This window comes from Helicoverpa zea, chromosome 31 (genome assembly GCF_022581195.2).
Source record: "Helicoverpa zea isolate HzStark_Cry1AcR chromosome 31, ilHelZeax1.1, whole genome shotgun sequence".
In the NCBI taxonomy this organism is placed as follows: Eukaryota; Metazoa; Arthropoda; class Insecta; order Lepidoptera; family Noctuidae; genus Helicoverpa; species Helicoverpa zea.
Genome location: NC_061482.1, coordinates 15,640,893 through 15,661,257, shown reverse-complemented (window position 1 = coordinate 15,661,257; position 20,365 = coordinate 15,640,893). Strand labels below are relative to the sequence as shown.

General features: G+C 41.2%; 1 protein-coding gene across 1 annotated transcript in view; it reads right to left on the bottom strand.

The window, feature by feature from the left end:
• Nucleotides 1-3,459: 3,459 nt before the first annotated feature.
• The window catches only part of LOC124645425 (laminin subunit alpha), a 52,996-nt gene continuing 36,090 nt past the window's right edge, over nt 3,460-20,365 (bottom strand). The window contains exons 42-63 of the mRNA XM_047185229.1: nt 19,757-19,866; nt 19,259-19,380; nt 18,589-18,862; nt 18,156-18,317; nt 17,514-17,701; nt 16,942-17,138; nt 16,371-16,504; nt 15,797-15,994; nt 15,174-15,322; nt 14,430-14,711; nt 13,922-14,135; nt 13,167-13,490; nt 12,500-12,683; nt 11,882-12,020; nt 9,704-9,936; nt 9,184-9,270; nt 8,151-8,345; nt 7,397-7,569; nt 6,822-7,061; nt 5,564-5,725; nt 4,907-5,138; nt 3,460-4,021 (exon numbers count right to left, since the gene is read on the bottom strand). Coding sequence (XP_047041185.1) covers nt 3,759-4,021; nt 4,907-5,138; nt 5,564-5,725; nt 6,822-7,061; nt 7,397-7,569; nt 8,151-8,345; nt 9,184-9,270; nt 9,704-9,936; nt 11,882-12,020; nt 12,500-12,683; nt 13,167-13,490; nt 13,922-14,135; nt 14,430-14,711; nt 15,174-15,322; nt 15,797-15,994; nt 16,371-16,504; nt 16,942-17,138; nt 17,514-17,701; nt 18,156-18,317; nt 18,589-18,862; nt 19,259-19,380; nt 19,757-19,866 — 4,262 coding nt within the window. The 3' untranslated portion in view covers nt 3,460-3,758. The remainder of the gene's footprint in view (nt 4,022-4,906; nt 5,139-5,563; nt 5,726-6,821; nt 7,062-7,396; nt 7,570-8,150; nt 8,346-9,183; nt 9,271-9,703; nt 9,937-11,881; nt 12,021-12,499; nt 12,684-13,166; nt 13,491-13,921; nt 14,136-14,429; nt 14,712-15,173; nt 15,323-15,796; nt 15,995-16,370; nt 16,505-16,941; nt 17,139-17,513; nt 17,702-18,155; nt 18,318-18,588; nt 18,863-19,258; nt 19,381-19,756; nt 19,867-20,365) is intronic.

Here is a 20,365-nt window from a genome sequence, read left to right as displayed (position 1 = left end):
GCATTCGCGTTGAAGCGTTGACGCTGGTTGGCAACAGCGTGGCGAAGCAATCATATGCAAACTGCAAAAATCGCCCCCTTGTTCCTCCACACTCAAACAAATCCATTTCTTTTTTAATGGTAGATTCTAATTTGTCTAAGCTTGTGAACGTAGATATACGTGCAAAAGGACTTGGTTGTGTGTGTGTTGCGTCGCTGACCACTGCCGCCCAATCCCGTCAATCTCGAACGGGATCTCGTCATATGATGCGTCGGGATTGATCCCGAAAAATTACACGAGATCTCGCGAGATCGGGATCCCGTGGGATCGGGATTGCATTCCCTACCCATGACCTTTAAGACATAATTAGTTATTTTCAATCAGATTTCTGAATGATGACTATAAAATGTTGTATATAAATAACTTCAATAAAATAACTTTTACAAGGTACTGGCCTACTATTTTAGTTATATTATAAAATAAAAAATATTAACTATTTTGACTCTCACGAAATTACCATAACTATGATTGTTCTAAACTGAACGGTTGGCGCGAAACTCACTTTTTATCTATACAGCATTTGTACGGAACCCTCGGTGCGCGAGTCCGACTCGCACTTGGCCGGTTTATTACACTTAATTATATCTTCTACGTTACAGATCTACCATAGAAGAACAACTTAAGACTAACAAAGGTCGCTTACAGATATGCCGACCATATTTTTTTATTAGACGTGACAATTGTTTGTATAAACATCATTAGAGTTCATAATATACATAATATACATTTTGCACGACATTTGTTACTTATAATATTTGCTGTACTTACTGTATGTATTATATAATTATACCTGTACAATATACCCGTGTGATTTTACAGCTGAACTGCCAAGAAAAAGTGTCCCTAACGTGGTTCCTGTAGAAGACCGGGTTTATAGGTACCAAAACTGTGTCATATATCCGTATTCCACAGGAGCCATGTTTTGGCCATCGTTACGTCAACAAGAGCGGCGAGCAGCTAAATCTATTTTATACTTTTTGGCACTTTTTGTATACTTTATATATATATATGTAGGTAGGAATATGAACCGACGACTACCTACTACCTGAAGATATGTTACTTAGTCAATGGTTTTCAACGTGTACCCTGTATTGCCATACCGGGCTAGTTGTTAATTCTATCCACTTGGCTGTACAGGTGTTACGTTTTAAACTACGAATCATCAGCTGGAGGCGGGAAGATGCAGTTAACGTGAAGATTAAGAAACCATCAATTAAGATTATGTAGTTATACATTTCCAGTGTCTATTTCTATTGGAGATATATCCTCAGTAGCACAGTATGATTTTTTTTATAAAGGCCACTACACACATGCCGGCGGCAACGCCGCCGGGTTCATGCTGAGCGGCTATGCCGCCGGCAATACAAGCCGCACAAAGCCGTCAAGCATCATTCCGGTTGTGACAGTCACATAGAACGCTACTGAGTGAAGGAACTGATGCCGATAAGCCGACAAAGCCGGCGGCTTTGCATACCGCCGGGTACACGGCACTGTGTATAGTAGCCTTTAAACACGTGTCAATTGTTTGTAATAATACTAATAGAGTTCATGACATGAAGAAACTCTGCATGTTTGATTTTGTGTGGGATATTTGTTTCAACTTTGTACGACATTTGTTAGTTATAATATTTGCTGTACTACTTTATGTATTACATATTTATGCCTGTACAATATTCCCGTGTAATTTTACAGCTGAATTGCCAAGAAAAAGTGTCCCTAACGTGGTACCTGTAGAAGTCCGGGTGTAGGTACCAAAAATGTGTCATATATCCGTATTCCACAGGAGCCATGTTTTGGACATCGTTACGCCAACGAGTGCGGCGAGCAGCGAAATTATTTATACTGTCTGAATTCACTATACTGTGTACGTACCTTACTATGTTATATACATGCAGGTAGATGAACCGAAGACTACCTGAAGATATGCTACTTACTCAATAATTTTCAACGTGTACCCTGTATTGCCATACCGGGCTAGTTGTTAATTCTATCCACTTGGCTGTACAGGGTCTCATGTTTTAAACTACTAATCATCAGCTGAAGGTGGGAAGATGCAGTGAACGTGAATTTATCTCCGCGTTATCGTGTAAATTTTTTGATACCTGAAGTCTAAACTGCTGTTGCATTGTTCAATGTGTGTCTTCCCTTCACGTATAGCTACCGTACGTACCTACTATGTTATATGTAGGCAGATGAACCGAAGATGATGAAATGAGAATGCTGAGATGGATGTGTGGTGTTGCAAGAATGGATAAAGTGAGGAATGATTACATTAGAGGAAGTCTGAAAGTAGCGCCAGTTATAGAAAAGATGCGAAGTAGAAGATTGTCATGGTATGGGCATGTAATGAGGAGAGATGATACGCATGCATGCATGGAAGATGACAGGGAAGAGAGTTAGTGTCAGTATGACGATGCTAGGGAAAAATAGTAGAGGATTACTAATTGCGCCGACCCCATATAAAATTAGGAACAGGGCAGGAGGAAGAAGATGAACCGAATACTACCTGAAGATATGCTACTTACTCAATAGTTTTCAACGTGTACCCTGTATTGCCATACCGGGCTAGTTATTAATTCTATCCACTTGGCTGTACAGGGTCTCATGTTTTAAACTACTTATCATCAGCTGAAGGCGGGAAGATGCAGTTAACGTGAAGAAATATGTCTTCTTCAAACGTACTAAGGTGATATTTTGCAGAAGATTGATTTGAAATTCTACGATGGCTACAACTAGAATACCAATCTAATTGAAGCCACTGTAGCGTTTTTCAATACACCACGTATAGCTACCAGCATTCGTCCGTCGTACCAGGTTCAGCATTCGTCCTGAGATACTGTTTCATTTATTGTTTTAACTTGCATTTAGCTGACCTTCCCAAGTCTGTCACTGGGCGACATCAGCTACGCGTCGGCTCCTTCAGAGCAGTGGCTCGTAAACTTAAAAGCAAGGCTTACATAAAACTAAACCTGGTCTAAGGTTCACATGCTAAGCTTGTAAGTAATCAACCTCGTAATTTTATTACAAACTCAAAGGTATGTCAATCTATCCATCTCTTTTTTGGTCATCACGGTCATTTTCAAAATTAATATCTATCTGAATAGGCACTTATTATTTGTCTATGTCCTGAAGGAATGTACTTCACGCACCCAGTAGTTTAAATCATCGATAATATTTTATTTGACCATTCCGAATTGAATCTCAGTGGATTCTGTCATTCTACCTCGAGAGCTAAAATATGTAAGATAAGACCACAGATTATATAATAGTTACTACGTAAATAAGACTATAATATTAACACACTTTGAATGTTTTGTGTTCAGGTTCTGCATTCAAGGGTGCAGTTCTACGGTCAACGATGGCACTCTACTTCGGAAGCTACAACAAGAGGAAGAGGAGTGCCAAGAAAAAAAACTGATATATTGGTTTGTATGATTTATATTCTGATCTGATATTTTATAATGTGTATGGAAGACAGATTTACAACGTATAAAAGGCACTTGGGGTCAATAAAGACTAGTTACAAAAAAGTGGACATACACTTTCACCTAAACATTTATATTATGATATTACTGATTTTAAAATAACATTCAAAAGTCCGATTATTTGCCTATTTCCTTTATGATTATAGATATACGACTTCATAATACATAAACATATTTATTTGGTTCAAGATTACACAATGAAAGCTTCATGAGCTCCTCGTATTAAGTGGATGTTTAATCTACAGGACAGACACCGATGTGGGTGTTCCTGCCGGCGGCGGTGAGAGGTATCTTGACGGGCGACTCTCCGATGACAATGTTCTTGATGCAGCCGGTGAAGCCGCGACGAGAGCGAACTCCGCGCACCCGGTGTAATGGCTTCTCGTGCCCGCCGATGTACAGAGACGACCGAGTGTCGGTGGAAGCGTACGCGCCCAGACCCGGCTTAGAGAAGTGCCCGTCGACGCCCACCGATACTACGTACAGAGACTTCACCACTGCAAACAGACAAATAGGTATAATTAGAAGGAAAATCAAATAAATAAATGTACAAAATGAGTGCTGTTTGTTTTATTATCTTATCTATGAGATCAATATGAAAATTAAAGTGACTGCCAATGTGTTTTATTTACCTATACATAATGATAGACGAGGTCAACAATAGACTAGCTAATACATACATAATACATAAATAAATCTAAAGGACCTCCATTCTTCAGATGCTACAGAAAGCATGATACCAAGTATATTCGTACTGCGTAGGAGTATATAATCCAGACTATCTTGAAAATCGACGACGATGGAGAATTAGAGACCTTAGACCTTCTTATCTGGTGTTAATATATCCATGCGCTCGTGGTGACATCTTCGACAGTCAGCTATATCCGGTCAGACAGTAAGCCGACCCCCACATAGTTGGAAACTGGGCTCGTGAGATGATGATGATAGTATCATAGACTCATGTGGTGGACATTAATCAGACTATAATAGGTGTTACCGTGTCATTGAGCATCCTTGGCACTCGTTATGGGTAGTCAGAAGCTAGTAAGTCTGGCACCAGTCTAACCAAGGGGTATTAGGTAACTGGGTTGAGAAGGTCAGGTAGCGCAGTCGCTTCTTGTAAAACGCTGGTACTCAGCTGCATCCAGTTAGCCTGGAAGCCAACCTCAACATAGTTGGGAAAAAGGCTCTGAAGATGATGATGATGATGTCCTTTTAGCCAATTATCGGCTACGGCGGCTGTTCTAATGTAAGGAGATTAGCCAACTGCACAGGACATATGTGCACTCACTATTCCTTCACTCTCATAGCCCGATGGGATGGCAATCAGACACGACCGGAGGTAACGATGATGAAAGATGATGATGTATGATAGGCCTTACCGTGTATCTTGTGCCAGTTGCCATCGCAGAGCGCGAACTTGTTCCCGAGCGAGTAGCTGGCGCGGAAGGGTCCGTGGCCGTTCTCGACGTTGGCGACGACTTCGTTCTCGAGCAGCTCGAGCACGAGGTAGTCGCGCTTGCCGTGCACGCTCAGCAAGAGTCCCGTGCTGTTGCGGGGACGGATCTCCATGGAGATCGACACCTCATCTCCTACTTTGAAGTTCTCTAAGAGCTGGGATAGGAAAAAAAAGAATTGATGTAACAGGCGAGTTTGTTGCGAGATAACTCTTACTTGAGCGTAAGTGCTGGTAGGTAAAATGCATTGAATCTCGTTATCTCGTAATATCAGGGAGATGGCTTTTTAAAAATGATGGAAACCCAAGTGTTTATCGCTATACTTAATAATTATAAGCATTTTATCGAATATGTCTGAGTAGCAACAAATCAACTTAAGAACGACTGAACTGATTTGGTTGACATTTTTAGGGGATTTTTAGTTAGCTTAGAACCAGAGAATATGTTTGTAATATCTTTTATACCCATCTAGGTAAGGGAAGGTGAGTCCGACCAACTTCCGATGACAGTCTTTACTAAATAAACAATTCTAAGATTATTTCTACGCGATTAAGTGGTATGATAATTTCGTGAATATATTACCTTCAAATAGTTGCTCTGCATGTTGTTGGAGGCGCCGAAGTAGACGCCCTCCTCGACGGTGTCGGTACAGCGCAGGGAGTTGACGCGGTACGATACGTCCGTCACGCGCTGCCCATTCATCAGGAGACCCTTCAGGCAACCCTTGAACGGCTGGTAGAAGCCCTGTACACATAATTACACATTAGGTATATTACAGTACTGCAGGAAACTCCCGAGTTACTATCGTCATGATATTTGGTTATCCGATTATAGTTCGGCCATTCAGAGAATGCGTTCCTGACACGTCGCGATTGAACTGACGACGTAACTTTGCAATGGCGTTGCAGTTACGATAAAAATATTTTTGCTGGTTGTTTACCGTTTTAACAATTGAGGAGCATTAAAACAACATTATTATATCAATAATCAATGAATGTTATAATTCAGTCAGTTCAATCGCGACGTGTCAGGAACGCATTCTCTGAATGGCCGAACTATAAAAAGGAAATTGGATCTGATTAAATTGATACGTTATCGTTAGCTTTGTCCCATTCGCGCACGATGACTTCAATCATTCAGATTTCAGTATTCACTTTGATTCAATATAAATAATTAACGAAAGAAGGTTTTTTCACAACTGCCTCTCTCTCTCTCTTAGTGAAATAGAGCTTAAGAATTACACTATGTGAAGTCTTAATACTCAGTATAAGTAGCGTGTTCATTCGAGTGAGTAGGCCACGCTGGCTTCTCCAATAGACTGGAGTCGACCTAACCACATCCACACAGCTAAGATTGAACGTATCCCTTAAAGAGTATACAATATGTATTAAAATTACTGTCCGTCCCATGAACGGATGGAGCACATCGGTCACAAGGGCAAACAAAATCCTTGTTGTCTTCAAACATGTTGTAACTTTTTTTGAATTTACCCAATTTAAGGGCAGTCGTGATTATTTTGGGGGAAAATAAATCAAAATGTATTATTATTGTGGGGTACTTGTTACTATGATGAATAGATAAAGTGTGACATTTTATTGAGCCATGTGAATATCTGACCTGTCCTGTGTATTGTCATCCTTTCGGGACTGACGGGAAAATGATTACATATTGTATATTTACTACCTCGAAGTCGTATAGGGCTTAGTGGGTAAAGCACCAACCTCTCATGTACGAGTGTGTGGGTTCGATTCCAGATTAGGCAAGTACCAATGCAAGTTTTCTATGTAATTTCTAAGTACGTATATGTATCTTGGACAGGCAGTAACTGTATATTTATTACCTCAAGGTTACTGCTGATCTGAGCATCCAAGTCCCTGAGCCCACCGTAGTAGTAGGGTGCTGCGAGACCCGCAGGTGAGTTGCAGACCACACTGGTTTCTCCAACCAGTTCGGAGTCGACAGCGAGCTTCCCGTGGCCGCCGCTGCGGGAGAGAGTGACGCTATGCCACTCCGTATCATTGTACGTAGTGGAAGATGAAATGATAGCGGTCTCGCCACCGCAGTTGAATTTGAAGTGGAGCTGAAATAGAATATTTTAGATCAGAATATGTTGAGTACTCGACCATCATCTCCCGAGCGTTTTCCCAACTAAGTTGGGCTCGGAAACAAGGCTTTGCCAGATGGCGAACTTAATTTAGTGATCTATCAGACAGAAAGCTGTGTCACACGGTCGAGCGTTCTGCGTTCGAGCTCTACTACTACTTGACCGACGCGGTCAGAATGCCTCCTTTGTGAGATTATCTATGTAACGAAATATGACACAAAGAAGGCAAAACTGATCGCTTGAACGCTTGACCGCTTGACCCCGTCTGATAGATCCCTAAGAACTGCGGATGCTGAAACTAGTCAAGGTACCTTGGCGTCCTTCATGTAGAAGGCGAGGAACTGCGTGGGGTCCCGTTCGGCGGCGGCGTAGAACACGAGGCCGCCGTGCCGGTCGAACGTGCGCAGTGATATGCTCAGGTCCATACCCTGCAGGTGACGACCCGGCAGCTTCGAGTACTCGATGCGACTGTCGTTGCGGGTACCTGATAAGAATTAATAGTCATTAGATAGGTAACTTGCGACTCGCTCCGGCTTCGCATGGGATAACATTTCCCCACTATTTAATGTATGTTACTATACGCATAAACATTTTTCTTTAATCACACTATCTATTAAAAAAAAAACGCATGAAAATCGGTTGCGTTGTTCTGAAGATTTAAGCGTACAATGGGACATATGGATATAGTGATGATGGGGATTCGGGCTTCATATCTTGCGGGTATTGAGTGCACAAATCACAGGGATTTCATACTCAGCAACGTGTTGCTGCAATTTGAATTGCGAATGAAATTTTGTTAAAAACAAGTTTACTATCAACACGAGGCTTTACCCAGTCGTCTGTTTAGCAGTCATGCAATACTCAATACACAATATCTGATTGCACTCCATAAGCTTCATACAGTTGTCACATAGGTTATTTTGGACCACGTGGGTCACGACAGTGTAGAAGAGGGGAGGAATCTTGGTTTATAGAATACACGGTGCTCATTCGACAATTGGATCATCATTTACCGAAATTATAGGCCAATTTGAAATAAAATTTTACTTTGACACATTAGCTTACCGAATCTGTATCCGATATCAGGGTCTCCCGCTGTGTAGAAGGGATCGTAGGCGAGGTGACAGCCTGGCTCAGGCTTGGGTGGTGGGCGTCGCGTGGTGGTGGTGGGACGAGGCGTGGTGGTGGTGCTCTGTGGGGCCGCTGTAGTGTCCGGCTCCGGCCCTGGCAGCACCACGTTGTGCAGTAACGGCTCTTCGCCTGGACAAGATATATAACGTTGTGTTATTGTCTTAAGGAAATTCTTCCGAAACTTAGGTAGTGCATAAAAACGGATACTCTAGAGGTGAAAAAGTCGTGGTGGCCTAGTGGGTAAAGGACCAACCTCTCACGTATGAGGGCGCGTGTTCGATCCCAGGTCAGGCAAGTACCAATACAACTTTTCTAAGTTTGTATGTACTTTCTAAGTATATCTTAGACACCAAGGACTGTGTTTCGGATGGCACGTTAAACTGTAGGTCCCGGTTGTCATTGAACATCCTTGGCAGTCGTTACGGGTAGTCAGAAGCCAGTAAGTCTGACACCAGTCTAACCAAGGGGTATCGGGTTGCCCGGGTATAGGAACCGGGTCGGGTTGAGGAGGTCAGATAGGCAGTCGCTTCTTGTAAAGCACTGGTACTCAGCTGAATCCGGTTAGACTGGAAGCCGACCACAACATGATTGGGAAAAGGCTCGGAGGATGACTCTAGAGGCTAAACTCAAATTTTAACAACAAACCCACGATATTTTGAAAAATGTTTTTAATGTTTTATGATCAAAATCAAGATACGCCACAAATACCGATTTGTAAGTTGAGGCAACATAAACAATTGTTAAAGTTACTCAATTATGCATTATATTTTTGGCTTCACTAGAAACTAAAAGTCATTCGATTGCCGATCTATCTGATATTATATTCATCAACATCATCTCCTAGGCCTTTTCCCAACTGGGGAAAAGGGTCGGCTTCCAGTCTAACCGGATTCAGCCCAGTACTAGTGTTTTACTGTTAAAATGCAAGTTATTAAAAAGCTAGGTACTAATGTTGAGGGTAACGTACCGTGGCCCGGCGGCGGCTCCGTGGCGCCCGGCAGTCCCGGCGTCGGCAGAACGTCAGTGGGCGGCGTCGCGGCCCACTGCGCTTGATCTGAACACGAATAGTACAGTTAGTTGTTAACAAGCTCTATCATAGTAAAGATAGAAAGAGAAAGAAATAAAAAATATTTATTAACACAACACAAGATATACATAACATAGGAATAGAAAATACGAAAGTTACAAAAGGTTGCGCTAAATAGATCCAGTCTAGCGTTTTGCCAGACAGCTAGTGTCTGACGCTGGTTTTCAACTGGACCTATGAGGAGTTGCGGGTGTCAACCCCGTGCATCTTATTCGGAATTTGGTAAATATTAATAGTAGTTACTATAATAGAACAAACTGACAATTTTGTTTCGACGGCTTGATATGATAAGATAACCTCACAAGTATTTAAAAAAATGGTGAGCGGTCTCATAAAGTTATTTCGTACATAATGTCTAATTTATAAGAGTATAACATAAGTACTGTAAAGCTAAACGTACCTGGACTGACACCGCCAGTGGTGGTGGTGGCACCGCACCTTCCGAAGGTGGTGCTGCTATTGCTGTAGGGCTCCAGCAAGTTGAGCACCTGTCCGTTGATGGTGGCGTCGGCGATGCATCCAGTGAAGGGCGCCTTGGAGCCAACCTTCCCTCCCACCACGTACCCTGGCTGTACCCCCCCAACGAAGAGTACTCCGTCGAGGATATGGAGCGGAGCAGGTGCGGTGTCCGTGCTGAACAGATAAAGTAAAATAGAGCTGTTTGCAACAAAATGTCTTGTGTTACTGATCCATTAGGGCAGCGGTTCCCGAATTCTTTTGGCTTCGGAACCCTTTTCGTTTCACCATTTTTCGGCGGAACCTTAGCTTAAGTAAGAAGTAAACTAAAGACGTAAATACACTTAGGTACGGCTCATAGCGTGTGGTAGCGCACCAAATGGTTATATGGTTAGAGACATATTCAGTATACTCAGGCGTAGCATGGCTATCTGCCACACGGGCCAGAAAACAATTTAGCCGCCCTTGACTTTGTGCATTATGTGAATAGTTTTCAGTTTAAAAACTGACAAAGTAAACGCAAAAAGAAATAGATTGGGTTTGTACAGGTGCGAGGCGAGCGAGCGCGATTTTTTTAACTAAAAGAAGAAGTTCCAAACACCCGCTAGCATTGAAAGACATACAGTGGTAGCCAACATCGCGAGCGAAGCGAGCGCGAATTTTTTTTAGTTTTAGTATCTACACAAAATAAACAAAACCACTGTAAATTAATAAGGTCTCAAAAAGTATAATATCCACACAAAAAAGCAAATGCAAATGAATAAAAAGCAGAAGAAAGCGCTATTGCTTTTTCTGAACCAGAGGAATAAAAAATAAACATCAAAAGAAACCTCGACGGAAAAGCGCGAAATTTTTTCGGTGTTGGATACCTGAGCTATTAAACGAACATAAAAGCATCACAGGTAATATGGAGTCGCGAGCGAAGCGAGCGCGAAATTTTCGGATTCGCGGAGGTGCAAAAATTGGAAATAATGACACTTTTTGATTCATGGTAAAAATAGCCACTGGAAATACTCGTATGCCGTGTCATTTCACGTCCTGTCAAATGTATGAAAACGTATAATCCTGGCAATGAGATAAGTCCAAAAAAGGCGGTGATTTTTGGCCGACTCGCTTCCTATTTTTGCCGATTGCCGAAGACCTGGAGTTATTAAGTTAATCTACAATTTGTAAAAAACGGAATTAAATTATCTGCTGCTGTGGCCTTCCCCCGCCACTTGTCGTGAACTCGTACTTACAGTCCCGAGTGGTACCCACCTACATGGTGCCTAAATGGAATTTTGGAATGTATATTTAAAACAATTTGATTGAAAATGATTAATAATGTAATATTATCAAAAGTGAAACAATTTACCATATGGAAATCTTGAATTTTCCACGGAACCCCTGAGGGCCTGTCACGGAACCCCAGGGTTCCGCGGAACCCCATTTGGGAACCGCTGCATTAGGGTTTAAACAACTTCGTCAAAAGAAACATGAAAATATATTAGATAAGTGCACTCTATGATAGTACACACATGGCAGTCTTTGAATGAAGTTAATAATATAATAATGATAGTCTATCGGCCATTTCTATCTATCTGTTGTTTACCAGATGTTTTTCAATTTTAAAATTTAAATAGGAATTGACATAAGTTCCATGATGCAAATGATATTGTTAGACGGAATATAGAGAACAGCCGTCAGTTAAGATGAAGGGAGACATCCTGAGGAGTCATATTAGATTTCAAAGTGATTTATTTCATATGTAGTGTGGGGCGATAAGGCTGAGTTAGAAGATGGAGTATTATCTGAAGTGATGAAGGAAAATATCCTGAGGAGTCGTAGATTTAAAAATGATTTATTTCATACTAGTTTCCGCCCGCGGCTTCGCCCACGTAAAACGACTGCGACTGCAGGGAAACACGTTTCTAAGAGAACTGTTCAAAAGTCCGGGATAAAAACTATCCTATGTTCTTTCTCAAGGTCAACTCTATCTCTGTACCAAATTTTATTAATATCAGTTGAGTGGTTTAGACTGAAAGCGTAATAGATAGACAGACAGACAGAGTTACTTTCGCATTTATAATATTAGTAGGGATGTAGTGGGGTGATAAGGCTGAGTTAGAAGATGGAGCATTACCTGAAGTAGTCGAAGTCATCGACGACGAGCCGCAGGGCGTTGTTGTTGTGCGTGACGGTGACCACGTGCCACTGCGAGTCGTTGTACGTGTTCAGTCCCGTGTTCAGCTCCTCGCGCTGACTCATCAGCACCAGTGTACCTGCCGTAACGACCAAATTTTATCACCACAGGAAAATAATTACTTAATAGGAAGTTCAGGAATTGGCACTCGAAAGGCGTAGAATAAGTCGTAATCGCATTCTTATAATATTCCTGAACTTTCGGTGACTTATTCTACCAGTGACTAGAAAAAGATTCCATTTCGGCCCTAAATATTAGCATAGTCTGTAGTCAATCATTTATGGGCAGTTGAAAAAATGTTGACTTAAATATGTGGTCTTCTTCTTCTTCTTTAATTGAAGAGCCTACCTCTTGTCGGTTGAACTTCTTTCATGCACTTAGCTTTAATCATAAAACCAATTGCAAAAAAATTACTAGGAGAACTGGCATCATCATCTTCCGAGTCTTTTCCCAACTATGTTGGGATCGGCTTCCAGTCTAACCTGATGTAGCTGTGTACCAGTCTAGGAAAATCGGCATGTCATTTCAAAAAATGAATTGGCATATCAAGTGTCTCACCGTTGATAAGTGACAGGGAGATGCTGTCAGGCATAGCTGCGGTCTGCGTCCGGCTGACGTACACGAACAGCAAGCCGTCGGGCGCCGACGTCTTGAACTTGAGCGTGAGCTGCAGGCTCTGCGCCGTCACGTCCACGTAGCGAAGGTAGCTGTCCTTGCCTGATAGTGATACTAGCGATGCGAACTGGAATGTGTACAATATATTGTTAAATAAACTGGGTTACGAAAGAGCCAATATGTGTCACTGGGGTGTTTGTTTCGCCACTTCTTCTTCCCAGCAGAACACAGGAAGTGGTGAATCGTCTTTTGTAATTTTTTGATGTTTGAAAAGTGCTGTTTTGCAGCCAAGTTTGAATAAATGATTTTTGATTTTGAGCCTATCACTAGAACGTTGAATTTGGGGTCAATCTCAATACAAAGAAAGGTGGGGAGAGAAATGATCATAATGTTCCCTATATTCTGTCTATCTATTGTTTCGGTTACTGGAGAGAGGTATTTGTTATTACTTGTATGGGTCAATGGAAATTATCTCTAATAATTTCTTTTCACTAGTTAAACAAAAATCAACAGTTATATAGATAGAATAATTGGTACAGACGTGAAGAGACATATTTCCGCGGAACGGTTTATATTAGAACAAGAACGAAATAAATTCACAAAAGCTCACCTGACAACCATAAGCAACTCCAATAGACTCCATATTGACGGTCAAATCGATATTTTGGCCATCCATCACGATCTGTCTTATACATCCATCGAATCCAGTCCTCGTCACTTCCACTATGCCCTTATTATTACCACCGAAGTTCATAGTATCTAGAGCCATGATGGAATCTTCTCTGGCTGTTGATTCGCCCTTCAGAGTCTCTCGGTCTACCTTCAGAGAGCACTTGTTGAGGTTTCGAGCAGCATCCAGTCTGTGCCATTTGCCATCATTGTAGGAGTTTGCGGTTCCTATTATGAGAAGGTCATCTGTGTTGCCGAGTGAGACCTGTTGGAAATAGTGTGTGATAAGTAAATAAATAATAAATAAATCGTTTATGAAAAAGTAAAAGTAGATGGTTGGCTTCTCAAAAATGTTGTGAAGTAAATAATAATAGTAAAAATTGTGAACAAGGAGCTCGCTTGAGCTTGTGCTGGCGCCTAGTAGATAATAGGTACAATCTTATTTAAAGTAAGAGAAATTCATTAGAATTAAAATATTGTAACAAAAACTTAGCTCTATAAATAAGGTTTAAAGTTATGCATACCTAATCTAGAAATAAAAATGCAAAGCTAACAGATTTAAGTTGGGGACAACTGGTGTTAAGGGGAAGGTTAATACAGGGGGTATTGGAAGGAAGTCCTGATAAGGTGCAAAAACGTGATAAGAAGAAGTAAGTATCAGTAGTACTACATATATTATGTAGGTATAGCCCATACCTGCAAGAAGACTTTGCCATTCTGCATCTGGATAGAGAAGAAGGAGGCTCCTTCTCCGACGAGGTAGATGAGTCCATCAGGTGCATACGTCCTGAAGAACAGAAGGACTTGATTCTTCTGCGGCGTGAGGTATCGGCGACCCGGCATCGTGACGTGGGCGCGGCCGTTGAACCGGTACTCTTGAGGACCCGTCGGGTTCGATATCAACTTGTCTCTGTTGGGAAAATATTATGTCTTTATTTGTACCAAGCAATATTGTGCTTAGAACATAATAATATGTTGAAATTTACAAATATTGACTAGTAGGTTTTATTTGTAGGTATTAGAAGGAGTTTGGAAAGTCTCTGCGAATAGCGCTTGGGGGAGGTCAGTATATTCTGTGTCCTGTATAGTTAGTCCACGCTATAAGGATAAAAAATTGGCCTTATGACTAACTTTTGTAGTTTTTGTTAATATGACAGGATGCAACTAAACATATACAAAATTCCCTTGTAATAGTATATCTTACCTCTGTCGAGCTCCCTTCAAGTTCTCAGCACTAGCGAAGTTCCAGAGTCCAACAGGCGTGTCTCCAATCATGAGCTCTTCAATCTGTCCTTCGAACGCGGGGAAGCTGACTGACTGCAGCTTGGCATCTGACGGGGCTCCTCCTACATACAGCTTGGACTTCTGCCGGTCGAGGTTGAAGATGGTATGCTGTCCTGGTAGCACAGCCTCCTTGGAGTGCACGTAGTCGGCTGAGCCGTTGTCTAAGTTCTCCCGAATGGATAGCTTCACGTTGCGTCCGACCCTGTTGCCGTTGAAGTTGATAGTTATTCATGACATAGTATAAAACAAAGTCACTTTTTCTGTTCCTGTATCCCTATGTATGCTTGAATCTTTAAGACTACGCAACGGATTTTGATGCGGTTTTTTTTAAAGATAGAGTAATTGAAGAGGATGGTTTATATGCATTTGCACCCGTGCGAAGCCGAGGCGGATCGCTTGTTGAGAATATAGTATTGAAGGAAAATCACAACTTTTAATTAAGCGACGGGTATTGTTAGGTAATAATTACATAGTTATTGCAGGTAGTATTTGAGATTGAAGATCTAATCAGTTTCACACGACAATGATAATTATAATTATAATATTGTTTTTTTACTCAAAATCTTTTGGAAAATAATGTGACAAAAATATGTTCAAAACGGAATGATAAGGGTACTATTTTAGTTAGTTTTTTTTGTATATGCCAACAAAAACCCCGTCTTACCTGTCGACGATGACCTGGTACCAGCGGTTGTCGGCCACAAACTTGTCGCTGCCGATCCTGGCAGGCTCGCGACCTGACTCCGCACTGTCTCCGATGTCCATCTTCAGGTACGGGTAGCCGTTCTCCACGCCAATCACCATGAAGTCATCCTGGGGAATAGAATTATGTTAATTGCTTGTGCTTTAATGATTGTGACTACTTTTCAATAATTTATGTTAAAATCCAGTCACTTCATATTTTAGACGTGGTGGCCTATTGGTTAAAGAACCAAGCTCTCAAGTATGAGGGCGCGGGTTTGATTTCAGGTCAGGCAAGTACCAATGCAACTTTTCTAAGTTTGTATGTGCTTTTTAAGTATTTTCACGGGGGCGAAACCGTGGGGAGCAAATCCTGCTTCCTACCATCCTACTAATATTATAAATGTGAAAGTTTGTGAGAATGTATGTATGTATGTTTGTTATTCTTTCACGCAAAAACGGCTGGACCGATATGGTTGAAACTTGCTATGTAGATAGGTGATACCCCAGATTAACACATAGGTTACTTTTTATCAACCCATCACGCGGGCGAAGCCGCAAGCGGAAGCTAGTGAATTGATATTTTTCAAGGACATAGCTACTTACCGATCTGGTCCTTCTGAGCATGGTGTCCTTAGGATTGCCGAGGTAGAGGATGAGGCCGTTCTTCTCCTTGGTCTTGAAGTAGACGGAGACGTGCGTGGAGGTGGACATCTCATCCACAGAGTCCGGTAAGCGTGGCTGCAGAGTCGTCAGCCGGTCGAAGGTTACGCCAACTTGGATACGGTTTGCTACTGTACGGGCCTGGGGATTTACATAGACATTTAAAGAAAAATATAAATAATATATAGCTGAAATTTGAACGCGCTAATCTTAGTAACTACTGGTCCGATGTGAATAATTCTTTCAGTTAAATAAAACTACTTTTACGAATTTTATCGCGGTTATATGAATATTATTTAATCTCCACGTTTTGGATCCTTGACAGCATCCATGGTCACAGGCTGACATGGATGCTCGAACTAAAGGATCCAAAACGTCGGAATTAAATAATATTAAGGTAACATAACAGCGATAGAATTCCGTAAAAGTCGTTTTATTTAAATGTCTAATATTCGCGTAAGTGTCAGAAATCAATTGTGAAGTCTAGGTTCAAGAAGAATTAAATAGTCCAGTTCACCTGTTCGATGAGCTCTTTGAGTTTGAGCAGTTTCTCATCGGCCTCCTGACGTCGGTTCTCCAGGTCATCCTGTCTGGCCTTCACCGTGTGGTAGGTTTGAGTGATTGTCGGGTTCAGCTTGTCAATGTCCTTCACTGTGGTGAAAAGTATTCCATTAGTTACATGATCTGTACTAATGTATTAGAGGGGAAAACTTGGTATTTTTGTTTATGATGGACAATCTCAAAAACTACTAGACCGATTTTGAAAGTTCTTTCACCGTTGGAAAGCTAATTTCCCAATTACAGATCCCAAAGGAGAAGACCATTACTTGTAGGATTAGTGTGTCGTAAGAGTAGGAAAGCCGATCCCATGATAGTCAATGCTATCTGTAAGTTAAGTACCTAATCAAGTTAGTTCTTAGTTAATGCTATCTGCAAGATAAAACAGGCTCATATTTTTTTCCAGATAATGCTATCATTATGTTATAGTTTATTTGGAAGATAAGTTCTTGATAGGCTATCAGAGCTTTTATCAGTAACCGGTGGAATTGATCATGAATATGTTTTAACTTCGTAATTAATCTGCTTACCGAGGCTATCGACGGTGTCAGTCATCTTCTGTGCCTCATCAGCCAGCTTGGGCAGGGTCTGCGCCCACTCCTTGCTGGCAGCCAGGTCAGTGCCGACCTGAGACATCACGTCCAGGGTCGACTGCACCGTGCTGTTCACTCTGTCAGCTGCATCCACCTCGCTGTCCAGGGAGAACGGTGGCGGTGTTCGGAGGGAGCTATGGGAACAATAATATGGTAATATTGTGACGTGAAGAGAAAAGGCTCGGCATGATGATTGTGCAGACGACAGAAGATCAACCCAGCTTAATCTGCCAAATGGAAGGCAAATGTGAAGGACGGGCGCTTTGGTGGCTGTCTTTTATTTTGACGCTGTTTTACAGCCAAGTTTGAAAAAATGAGTTTGAATTTGCATTGAATTGGAAAAAAATTACAGAATCGGATTCTCAGCTGCCTACGGTAGGCCTGGAAGCCGACCCCAACAAAGATGGCGAAAAAAGGCTCGGGAGATGGATAGGTTGACTCACTGGAGTCTGTACTAAGAACCTTGAACCAAAAATCGACAGAAAAATGCTACAACTAAAATTACTTACAATTGAATAGCATTATTATCGTCATCCGCAGATCCCATCGTTTTCTTAGCATGCGCTAGTTTTTCTTCGGCCTTTGTTAAATTAGGACTGAGAGCCTGTTCTACTATGTTCTGGGCCTTTGTGGCAGCTTCTAGAAGATTCCTGGATCTGTCACGTGCTGGGACTACTCGGTCGTTCAGTGTGTTTGTCTGTACAAAAAAATAATTGTTAATTGACATGTGGTGATATATTTGTTTAACGATAATGAACAATCTGGATATTAAAATGCATCCTCACTCCGGTTAGGGCGGCACTTATTGATCAATTAAGCGTACCTAACTAGAAATACAACTGGTTTTAGGAAAGAAGAGCTCAGTTTTTTTAGGTAATCCTACTAATATTCCTACAAATCCTACTAATATTACTGATTACTAATATTATAATCGTGAAAGTTTGTGAGAATGTGAGAAATATTCTTTTACGCAAAAACGGCTAGACCTATTTGGTTGAAATTTGGTATATAAATAATTGATACCCTGAATAACACATAGGCTACTTTTTATCAACACACCACGCAGGCAAAGCCGCAGGTGGAAGCTAGCTGTCAATATGTTCGTAAAGCTGGAGTTTTTAGGCCAGAACCTATCATCTGAATAGACTTACCAGTTCAGTGATGTTCCTGACACCCTCGTCGGCGTCATCGGCAGCCTTCTTCGCGTCTCCAATCTCTTGAACTATGGACGAGTAAGCTGACGCTGCGGTGTAAGCGTGTTGAGTACGAGAATTGTTGTTCTCTCTCTCAGCTAGAGCTCTTAAATTATCCGCCTGTAATTCATTAAAGGGATTGCAATTATTTTTTTACTGTATTGTTGGCTTTTTTTTAATATTTAGGTTTTTTGAAGGGCTAATTGTCTTGGCGAATCTTTAACAATTTTCGTGAATATTTTAAAAACCTCCTGAATGCTGGTATTTCTATATGATAATCTGTTTTATGTTTAGCTCAACATAATCAATACACGATCCGAAATATTTTTTCCTTTTCTTCAGTCAAAATCCAAAAGACTTATCGTCACCCAAATATGATCACGCAACTTACCCTATTCCTCAACATATAAGTATGGTGGTTAGCCACTTCAGTCAGATTCCTCAGGTCCGGCAGCTTAACCTCAAGGTCTTCCAAACGGTCTATCATGTCCTGGTTGGCTGTTCTGATGCTGTCCAGAGCTTTGGTAGAGTTGTCTACGACTGTGGCGGCTACAAGATTGTAGAATGTTCCATTGCCGATGTCATAGCCAGCGTCGATGAGATCCTGCATAGCTGCTGCGTTCAGCTTTGTTACGGAAGCTACCTTGTTGCCGAATTTGGATTGCCTAGGAGGATTGAATATTGGTGAGGTTAAATATTCGCTAGTAAAGTTCACAGTCGTGGTAGACTAGTGGGTAAAGCACTAACCTATCAAATAAGAATGTGGGTTCTATTCCAGGTTAGTTTCTCAAGTACTTTCTAAGTATATTCTACACACCAGCGACGATGTACATCAAGTGAAGGAAAACATCTCGAGGAAATCTGGACTGTAAATTTTGTAATCACTAACTTGCACTGAGCAAGCGTGGTGATTAACTCTCTCAATCTTTTTCTGAGTGAGAGGAGGCCTGGGATGACAGAAAGGCTGATGGTGATGAAGTTAGGTTAAACACCATTGCTGCTAACCTTCTTATATTTATTTATAATATATAATTTATCTTTTCTCATATTGTTAGTTATACCTGTTCTTAGCGTTAAGGTTTTCAGCAGTGGTGGCGGTGTGCTGAGCTAAGTCTGTGTACTGCAGCATCTCATCCAGCTTAGTCTTGAGATCACGGGTGTCGTTCACCAGAAGGTGGAATTTCTAAAACAAAAACAAATAAGATAACTAATGATATTGAAAATGCAAATTCTGAATTAAAAGCTGTAATTGAAACGATGGGAAATGAAACATTTTTACAGATTCTTACGACCTAAATCGAACAATTTTGCAGTTTCAGTAGATATTAAACAGCATGGAATAGAATAATCAATACATAGTATAAAACAAAGTCGCTTTTTCTGTCCCTATAACCCAAGTCCCGTTCTATCATTAAATCTTTAAAACTGTGCAACCGATTTTGATGCGGTTTTTTTATATCTAGAGTGATTGAAGAGAAGGGTTTATACATACATTAAATAGTGGGGAAATACTGTTATTCCGTGCGAAGCCGGATAATATGATAAATAAAAATGTTTACCTTAGCCTGCTCATTGACCGGTTGTACGAAAACATTCATGCGCTCGATCTGTTTGGTAGCATTACTGAAGGCGATGTCGGCTTGCTGTTTCTTCGGCGCCAAGTCCTTAGCTGTGGAGACAAAATAATTTATTATGTACAGGTTATACAGCATGTAACTTAAGTATCATAATGTGGTATACAACTTAAATGCTTTAAAGTTAATGCAGGATATAAATAGGCTCTAAGTAGAGAAATGCATGAAAGTATGGTGAACTGATGATCTATGAAACTACCAACAGAAATAGAATGCAACGAGCCTGAAAACCAAAGAAGACATCAGATCTTATCAACAAACTAGTCTTACTACAAAAAAGTTAAACAGACGTTTGTCATGTCATAAGGGTGCATCTACACGGTGCAAGCAGCTTGCGCATGTTGAGATCACAGACCGCAGATCACGTGCCGAACGTCAATTTACCTTGCAGTAAGACCATAAAGATTAAACTTACCAGCGATATCAGACTTAATCTGCCTCGCTTCGGCCAAGGCACTGTCAAGTTTAGGTTGCTGACTCAGTTCTAGCCCGGTAGCCAAGTCGACATGTGTGACGAAAGCCTTGGCCTTCTCG